The 9,984-nt window shown below is 40.9% G+C and overlaps 1 protein-coding gene across 1 annotated transcript; it reads left to right on the top strand.

Annotated features, from left to right (window-relative positions):
• The first annotated feature begins 8,370 nt into the window (after window positions 1–8,370).
• LOC131228902 (pentatricopeptide repeat-containing protein CRR2, chloroplastic-like) lies at window positions 8,371–9,631 on the top strand. The gene is made up of 3 exons (XM_058224742.1): window positions 8,371–8,917; window positions 8,984–9,192; window positions 9,518–9,631. Exons 1-3 carry the CDS (start codon window positions 8,371–8,373, stop codon window positions 9,629–9,631), a joined length of 870 nt encoding a protein of 289 aa, XP_058080725.1.
• The last annotated feature ends 353 nt before the right edge of the window (window positions 9,632–9,984 follow it).

Consider the following 9,984-nt stretch of genomic DNA (forward strand, 5'->3'; position numbering starts at 1 on the left):
CTTATCAACAGGTTGGATGCAAATAAATATTACAGTGGGCCCTAGGCCCATGTGACCCTATGACCAGTTTGGATGGAAAAATAAACATCATGTTGGCCCCAGTTTGGATGGACAGTATGTTGGGCCCTAGGTTGGGTGGAAAGTAAACATTTTGGTGGGTCTTACTTAAGACTCATTTATGTATGTGTTGTGTCCACAATTGTGGACCTCCATCACGGAATATGTGACTTATCTATACCTTTCATCCCTATGGGACATGTGTTTCATCCAACCGTCCAACCATTTTTTTGGAAAATGATTTTTAGATTTGGGACGAAAATAAGACAGATTTATTTATCAAGTAGACCATAGTGCACGGTGAAGATTGAACGGCTATCTTTGAAATCCTTGAGATTTTATGATTAGATTGGATGAGAAATAAATGTTATGGCGGGCCTTGGAAATTTTAGTAGTGGAAATCATTATCACCACTTATATTTGAGCGTGGCTCATTTGATATACACGTGGTCATGTGGTGTGGCCCACTTACCATATTTATGGCCCATTGTTAAGGCCCACCTTGTTATATATGAGGTCCCTGTGTTGCGGCCCATTAGATGTATTTGGGGCTCATGGGTCGAGACCCAATATGATGTATATAAGGCCTTTTCAATGTGTGATTCCGCCATGATAAATATATTGTATATCCGCACCATCTACCCATCTTGATGGCACAGGGCCCGCTTGCTGCATGTGTTGGGCCCGCCTACACTGTACAGGCCCACCATGCTGTGTGTACTTCACCCACACCGTCCACTTGTGCGACCCGCCTAGATGTTCGTATTTTGTATCCACCTCGTCCATAATGTTGGGATAGTGCTCGACAATGTTTGGTTGGCGCCGATTTACATGGATTTGTTTGTACCAGTGCTGATCATCATACGTGGGCCATGGGTGTAGTGATACACATGTTATACCTACAACTATTGAAATGATTTTTAGTGCGGCCCATATAAAGAGGCCCACGTTGATGTATTAGTGCGGCCCATTGCGACATATTTCTGGCCCGTATGTCGTGGCCTATTGTGATATGTTTCCGACCCATTTATTGAGGCCCGACTTGAATTGCATGAGGCCCATTGGTGCGGCCCAATGATGCGACCCACCGTGATGTGTATATTATGCCCAATGGTAAGGCCCAATGTATCGACCCACCGTGATGTGTAGGCCCACGTGCTGTATGTGTAAGGCCCACCTGTGATGACTGTTTGAGGCCCACTTGTTGGATATTTGGGCCCACCTTATGTTTGACTCTATGTGGACCACTCCTTGGGAGCAATGTTGGTTAAATGTCCACATTACTGGCAGTGATGGTTAGATGTCCATATTGTGACCCTTCCTTAGGCCTTATCAGGCCCATTCTCATCATTCTCTTCATGGGTTAACCTAAATAAGTGGGCCCCATTTACCATGGACGGATGGCTCCATGCTACCAGATTTGATATAACCACAGCCGAGGGCCGATCGTTATATTATAGTTGATCAGATGTTCATCTATGGACCCAGTCTTGTCTATGTGACCGGTCGTCGGTGTTGATTGTCGATGCTGATTGTCGGTGCTAATTATTGATGTAGATTATCGGTGTCGATTTTTCGAAGTCGATTGTATTGGCCGATTCTGAGTATCGAATTCGACTGCCAAGGCCGATTGTCGAGACCTATATGATGTATATGTGACCCGTAGTTGAGGGCCATTGTGATATGTATTAAGCCTATGATGCATGGTCCATTTGATGTATTCAAGACCCATGTGGAGGGCCCACATGTCCTGTATTTGGGGCCCATGGGCAAGGCCCATTGTGATATGTATTAGACCCATATGCAGGGTCCACCTGTTGTGTATATGTGGCCCTTGAGTAAGACCTATTGTGTTGTATATTAGGCCCTTGTGTGAGGCCGTGGGCCCATTATATGTTTGACTCTATGTAGGCCATTCCTTGGGGGCAATGTTGGTTAAATGTCCACACAGTCGAGGTCGATTATCGATGCTGGTTGTGGATACCGGTTATGAGTATGTGACAGCATAGCATCATGATACATGCCCATACGCATCATCTGCATGTTTGCTTGAGAGGTGGTTGATCATTGCATATGTCATTGAGCATGTTGTTATGAGACTCCCTGATAGGTGGAGGTTATCTCACATGAGCACGCGGTATGTGCAAGACTGATGCATGACTGGATTGTATGACTCATGCATCTCGCATTATGATTACTGTATGCCCTAGCGACATCAGGGCCGTAGCCTCCACAGGCATATCGTGGATGGCTAAATAGGACACCGAAAATGTTTGGTTCTAACATACGGGCGCCATAGATGTCCCTGGATGAAAATTCCTAAACCTCCGTGGCCAGGAGACGCCCCAACGTCGAGACCGAGTGGATACATGAGCGCTTGAGTGCCGAATACCAGGAGGCCGCGTCTCCCACTGTGTCGTGGTCGGTTGGGAGGGGGTGTGGCCTTACTCGCCCGAGGGTAGGGGGCAATACTAGGCTGAGTTTGACCAGCTTGTGAATGGGTCCGCTATCGACATGCCGGATAGGTATTGGCAGACTATTGGCAAGACGGATAGTGAGGTTTCTTATGCTCACTTGGACTGTGCGGCTGGGAGAGCGGCAGTGCCATTTGGAGTGTACTAAACCCTGGTGATAATCCTAGAGGTGAACTGTACTGATATGTGGATTTAGTGAGTAGGAGTTACATACTCATTCAGGCATTCATTCATTCACTATCCACTCGGGTTGGTGGTGCGCAACCATTTGTTACGAGTGTTTTCGCAATGGCCAGGATTTCGGTTGGGGCGCGCGACTAACCTGAGATCAGGAGTTTACCACATTGAGTCTAACTATCCAAATTTAGGTATGGGACTGGTTTGGATAGAAGTCCCTTGTGATGGACCCCATAGCCTGCGATACTACGTACCATCATCCCGACTTCACACTCCAGTATGGTCATTCCATTCGCACCGCATATTGCAGAACATTCGCGGCATATGGCATTTTGGGCTATTGAGTCTCTGCATTTATATGGTTTAGGTACGGCTGACGCTATTCGTGTTACTCATCAGGAATGTATATTGTATTGTATCCTCTGCATCTGATATTTAGCTATCTATGATTCCTCATTTGCATAGTGGTTCTATATTGCATATTCTGACATTGATTGACTCATGGACTTGTCCGTATTTTCGCTTACTCTGTTATCGTATGATCTTCTCAATATTCCTGCTTACTCTGATAATTCATGATCTTATCAATACATTGCTGCTTATTCCGATATTGTATGATTTATGGATTACCGGTATTTCTGGTCTTATATAATGATGTTATTATGTTGAATGCTTGGCACTTACCATGTACACACTTACACCACCCTCTAAGCTTTCTATAAGCTTATGCACGATAGATGCGTGCAGGTGATGTTAGGTTGTAGCAGTGTTGAGCTTGGAGCGTGCAGCGGTCTTCTGGAGCTTGGTTTTTAATTATGTATTTCCTTTCAGCATTGTACCCAAATGATTACATTACTGGATATGTGATGATGATGTTGCCTTTGTGAATTGGGTAATCTTGTTGTTATGCTTATTACGAGTTAAATGTATATACAAAAAAAAAAAAACCCTCCTTGTAGGACCCCAGGATTGGAATCTGGCGTATGGACGTTAGGAGCCGAGAATGGGGTACTACGGAGGCTGTCAATACCGGATTCGGCAATCGGGATTCCTGTGAATCCGATTTCAGGGTTTGGGGCGTGACAGAAAAAGTCCTTCATTCATCTCATTACATGGATGACATCCCATTGTCCTCATACCCCTCTGGATCATATACACCATTTGCACCGCCCGATGATATATATTCCGACGGAACACAAGGTCAATATCAATATAACGAAGGAAGCAGTCAAAGGAATGTGAGAAACTCTGCTCCAAGGGCATCAAAGAAGAAGAAGAATACCTCTCTTGCATCAACTGCTATTGAAAAGTTTGAAAGCATTAAGGAAACAATGGATGAATATGTTTCATTCAAAACTAAAACAGTAGGAAGATTGTGGGACGAGTTGGAGAATATGACAACCATTAATTCTGACATGATGTATAGGGCATACACATTCCTTGCGGAAAGACCGCATTTTGCTTCTATGTTCCTTGATCATGTAAGTCCTATTCAAAGGAATGAATGGTTGAAGAGGATGATTCCTAAGTGAAAAGTTTTAAATGTAATTTCTATAGTTTAATAAGACGTTGGTAATGCAATTTAATTATTAGATTTTCTATTAATGTTTTTTAAGTTTTTTCCCAATGCTTAAATTGAGTTATTACTCCATATTATAGATATTTTGAATTCGTGGGCCCACTTTTATATCCCACTTGATGATTGGTTTAGCTTAATAATTATCTCAAATATTCATCTTGATGGGCTTAACAAAATAACATATTTGATCTTATGTTTTTTATATGATTATAATATTTTAGAATAATTCCCTAATCTAAGCTCTGCTCGATGTGAATATACAACTTTCTACCAGTAAGTAACTTACATGTTATCCAAACAGAAAAACTAACTTACCTATAAGTGACTTACAACTTACATCCAAACAGGTTACTTGTAAGTGACTTATAGGTAAGTCACTTACAACTTGAAAGAACTTACAGGCATCCAAACAGGACCTTATTTTCTGGAAAGAAAGCTGAGAGACTCATATATAGAGGAACTCAAGGAAATTTCAATTTGAAGGGTTTGATACAAAAAGCTACTACTAAGGGTCATGGAGTTAAAATGAGGGTATTTTTATCAATACAAAAGAAAAAAAAAGAAAAGAGAGTGAAATATTCTGTCGCACAGTGTGCATTCAAATTGTGATTTTTAAAATATAGATTTTGAAATGCTTAGATATTCTCGCCAAGGGCTGGGCAATGGATATGTTCATCAATAGCCATTTGGCCATCTTGAGTGTCCATCAATAGTTATTTAGCCATCTAGAGTGAGCCAAAGGCCAAAATGGTTTGTGTTGTGCTTGTGATGCATTTTTATTTTAATTTTTTACGACAAATAATGAATGATTATACGAAGCATTATATGGATTGATTTGACTGTTTGAATTATTAAAAATCTAAGTTCATTAAACCTTATCCATGGCGGGCAAAATTGTTTCCCCTTGCCTAATGTATGAAAACATTGTTTTACACTATCAAAGTTGTGGGGGAGAGTTTGATATGCTTTCGTTTATGGGCCAGGTGTTATCTTACAAAGAATTAATATAATGATTTTTTTTTTTTTAAATGACGCGTATGTGAGACTATTTACCTCATCACATTCATTATTTTGTTAATATACATAAAATAATTATAAAGATGCTTATAGTCAAAATTTAGGTTTTTAAACACAAATTTTGAATTTCAGAATTTTCAGAGAGTGTTATATGTATAAATTGTGTACTATAAAACTAATTTGAATATTGTTCATCGATTAAATGAATGTGATATTGATGATCTTGACTATAAATCATGATGATTATGGGTCTTAAAAGGTCAGTTTGTATACTATAGTTAATATGTGCAAGCACCGTAAACTTACATGAATATAGACTTATGGAGAGGAATTTCTTTAATTGTTGTTGGGAATTTAACATTGGAAACAATGACTGTTGAATAAGAGAGAGTTGTAATTCATGGATCTTAGTACTCCATCGTGCCATGGCCTCTTAGCAGGCGGTAGAATAGATCTATGCTTATTATCGTTATTATGTGGTCATCTTGTGTGAGAATTGATAACAAGTGAAAATGAAGGGACTCCACTATCGGACATGACAACGAGTTAGCGTGCTTTCACACACCTTACGTAAAAGTATGGGTGTGCCATAAAAATAATCTTAGAGTGTTAGACTTGTTGGACACCTGTATTAATGAACCAAGTATAGCTTTTCAGGCAGGGAGGTCTATTGTGCTTAGATTATGATTGACTTGAGAATATAAAATATTTAATTAATCCTTAGATCTAGAATGCAGGGAGAGTTTAAGATTTTAATTATATGGCCTCGAAAAAAAATAACTATAAATTTTTTTAAAATCGAAGGATAGGTGGGATTATACCAGTAGTGGCATTTTAAATAGTGGCCTAAGAAATTTGTTCTAGACTGAACTTTGGCAACTACACGGCTATAACTTATGGTACACTGGATCATTTCTCATTTGAAAATATTTGTATATAGTCCAATTAAACATAACTTAAATTGTGGGGCTCTGCACCCAGTTATGATGTGTAACGGATGTCCACCATGCCTATCAAATGCCTACTCCCCCAATCTAAAAACCTAAATTTATTTGATTAACAAATTAGATAGGCCACACAATAGGAGAATAAATGAGAGTGGAGCTTATTATTTGTGAGGAATGCGGTTCAGAAATTTGACTCATTAATTGTGAGCATCCTATCTAAAGTTAATTTTAGATGTTTTAAGCATGATTTTATAATATCCTATAGCAGCCCACTTGTCAAGACTTAGATTTTGGAAGCAGATTGTGTGATGACCCTAATACAATGTAATTCAGTGGCCTTAGGATGCTTGTTGCGACTTAACAACTTTCAAACATGCATTGCATGGTCTATTTACGTGTTCCAATCAAATCCCGTGACTCTCAACAATATTAAGCTACATGGTGTTGGGGGTTAACACGCAATCCAAATATGTCTATTTTTTAGAGCTTGCAACAATAGGGTATGCAGGCCCACTATGACAAACGTGTGACATCCACTTTGTCCATCGTTTGCGTCAACTCACATGGATCCAAAACTTGAGTGGGCCACACTATAGGGAGCAGTAGAGCTGTACACGAGTCAAGTTAGCTCGGTCAGCTTGCTCGATTCAACTCGCCTGGACTCGAAATTGGATTCGGACCGAGTCGAGTTGGTTTATGGAGCTTGAAAAAATTTCAAGCCGAGTTCAAGCTTGCTCGAACTCGACTCAACTCAAATCAAACCTCAACTGGAATCGACTCGGATCGAATCATCTCGGTGACTCGGTTATTTTGATATGAATGTTGCTCGCCGAGTGTTTGATGAAATGACTCATTGAAGTGTTGCGAAGAAGGAATGGATATGTTGGGTGTTTGATTTTGATGCTGCCCTCTAAGTGTTTGATGAAATACCTGTGAAATATTGTTACTGTTTTACATTCGGTGAGAAATTGAAGATGCATTCTACTTGTTTGAGAAAATGCCAAATAGGCTTGAATTGGCCTGAGCGGCTAATCAAACCGAGCCAAGCTAGCAACATAGGCTCGAGGACTGAGCCGAGCCGAGTCCGAGCTGGGATTAGATACTGGCCGAGCTGTGTCAAGCTTGACTCGGTTCAACTCGTGTACAGCACTAGTCCTATCTTATGAACAGGTTGGATGACAAATAAACATCACTGTGGGCCCTAGCAAGGTTTCAATGGTGAAAATCATTATTCCCACTTGAGCTTTTGATATGCTTCAATTTTGGGGTCAACCCCTAAAATGAGCTGGAAAAACGGATGGACGGCGTTTATAAACAACATACATTCATAGTGGGCCCAACAGAGTTTGCTCATTACGCAATCCAATTTCCATATGAGCCCTCCAATGACAGGACCTTTAGCTTGTTTAATGTTCTGCAATGGTAGTTAGTTCATTTGGATTGCATTATTGATCAGATGGTCGAGATTATTGTTTTTGGCTATGATTCTTGGACCCATCTTATTAAATGAGAGAGATTGTCATGTCCAATCCAACCAGCGGATTGTTTTCATCTTGAAATGCAAGCGCTCGCACTGAGCCCCAACCAGATCCACCCATCAGGTGAGCCACACTTGCATTTCTTTTATTATATGGGCGGCTATTCATTGTTTATTTTTTTTATGTTGCGGCCCACCTGATGATTGGATCCAACTGAATTCTTTTCATCAGGGGATTCTGATGGCAGATCCACATATTGGACAGGTTGGATGTCATCCGCACCTTACAGATTGGAACATATCTGATGGTTGGACAGTAACTTGTCATCCAACTGGTTGGACATGAGGCTGTCGCATTAAATGGCTCAGACACTTGCACTTTGTAATGTAACCTATACTTAAAATGCATGATTTGTATTGGTTTGCATCCATAATGATGGCTGATACATCCCCCATGCAATGCATGTGAATTGAATGTTTGTAGGCATGAATGTTCTTTTATTAATATTCTATGGGGAGATGATCCAGTGCCTCTGGAAGCATGGAGGTTTAGTGCCTCCACATCATTTCCGTACATGTGGTGTGTGTGTGTGTGTATAGACATGATCTAGGCCGTTCATTTAGAAGGTTTAATGTGGAGACATGGGGATTTCTCGAAGAACTTTTGATAAAATGCCTAGAAAAGATACAGTAGCTCGGAACACCATGATCTTGGCAAATTCAATGCATGGACATGGTGTCGAGGCTCTGTCACTTTTTCGTGGAATGATAGGTTCAGGCATTAGGCCTAATTCTGTCACCTTCACGGGTGTTCTTTCAGGTTGTAGTCACCCACGGCTTGTCGATGAAGGTCACGCTATCTTTAATTCGATGAGTAGGGACCATGGGGATGAACCCGATGAAGATCACTACTCTTACATGGTTGATGTGTTTAGCCGGGCAGGCCGCCTCGAAGAGGCATATGGTTTTATCCAAAAGATGCCACTCGAACCTACTACTAGAGCTTGGGGAGCTTTGCTCGGTGCTTGTAGAGTATATAAGAACGTCGAGCTAGGAGCAATTGCAGCAAAACTTCTGTTCGATATTGAGCCAGACAACCCAGGGAACTACATACTGTTATCGAACATTTTAGTGGTGGCCAAATTGCGAGATGATGCGTCAATGGTTAGGAAATTGATGAGAGATCGAGGCATTATGAAAATGCCTGGGTGCAGTTGGATTTAAGTAAAGGATAAAGTATACACTTTCACTGCAGGCGATAAGAGAAGTGTCTGGAGCGATGAAATCTATGGTTTTCTTGATGAGTTGGGTGAGAAGATGAGTCTCATGGGTTATGTGCCCAACACTAGTTTTGCTTTGCATGAAGTTGATGAAGAGGAGAAAGAAGAGGGTTTGAGCAGCCACGGTGAGAGGCTTGCGGTTGCTTTTGGAATCCTTAACTCGAATGGGGGATCGACAATTCGGGTATTCAAGAACTTAAGGATATGCGGAGACTGTCATAACGCTATCAAGTTCATTGCCAAGATTGTCAGGATGCAGATCATCGTGAGGGACGCTATGAGATTTCACCATTTTAGAGACGGGTCTTGTTCCTGTCATGACTTTTGGTAACACGTAGATCTAATTGTGGGGATTGAATGATTTGCCAACGATATAACGTTCATGGAAAAAATCTTTGCCGCAAGTTAATCATGATGGATTTTACATGTTTTTTCCATTTTAGAGACGGGCGTTGTTCCTGAAGGATTTTCATTGTATTTAAATTTGATCAATGGATGGAGTTCCACAGAAGAAGATACCTGAAGAAAAGAGAAAAGGCTTTTTCAAGAGCTTTCGGGGGTTGAAGCAAGGGGATCTGCTCTCATCTTTTTTGTTTGTGATTGTTGTTGAGGCGTATGATTGAAAAGGCGAAAGTGGAAAGTCGGTCGAGGGGGTTCAGTGTGGATCGTAGCAATCTTCAAGTATCTCATCTTCAGTTTGCGGATGAGACTATCCTGTTTTGTGATGCTGAAGTTGCGATGGTCAGAAATTGAAAAGCAGTTTCGTGTTGACCAATTTTCTGCATGGGTCTTTTGCACAATGTGCAACTTAATATACATATAGCATGGAAAGCTACTTCTGGTTGTAAAATTTCAAAGAAGCTGTATGGTGTCTTGCCATTTCTGTTCATTGCATGGATGACTTTTAGCCTCCATGGTTGTTGAGCAAAACCCATGTTTGTCTTGTCCCTTGGAATTTTGGACTGCCAAGTTCTTC

This window comes from Magnolia sinica, chromosome 16, assembly GCF_029962835.1.
Source record: "Magnolia sinica isolate HGM2019 chromosome 16, MsV1, whole genome shotgun sequence".
NCBI lineage: Eukaryota > Viridiplantae > Streptophyta > Magnoliopsida > Magnoliales > Magnoliaceae > Magnolia > Magnolia sinica.

Excerpts from the sequence above, each read along its gene's own strand:
- LOC131228902 (XM_058224742.1), top strand. The coding sequence starts at position 8,371 with ATGGGGATTTCTCGAAGAACTTTTGATAAAATGCCTAGAAAAGATACA. Across the intron at positions 8,918-8,983 it reads GAAATTGATGAGAGATCGAG|GCGATAAGAGAAGTGTCTGG; the intron begins GCATTATGAAAA and ends CTTTCACTGCAG. Across the intron at positions 9,193-9,517 it reads ATGGGGGATCGACAATTCGG|AAGAAGATACCTGAAGAAAA; the intron begins GTATTCAAGAAC and ends GGAGTTCCACAG.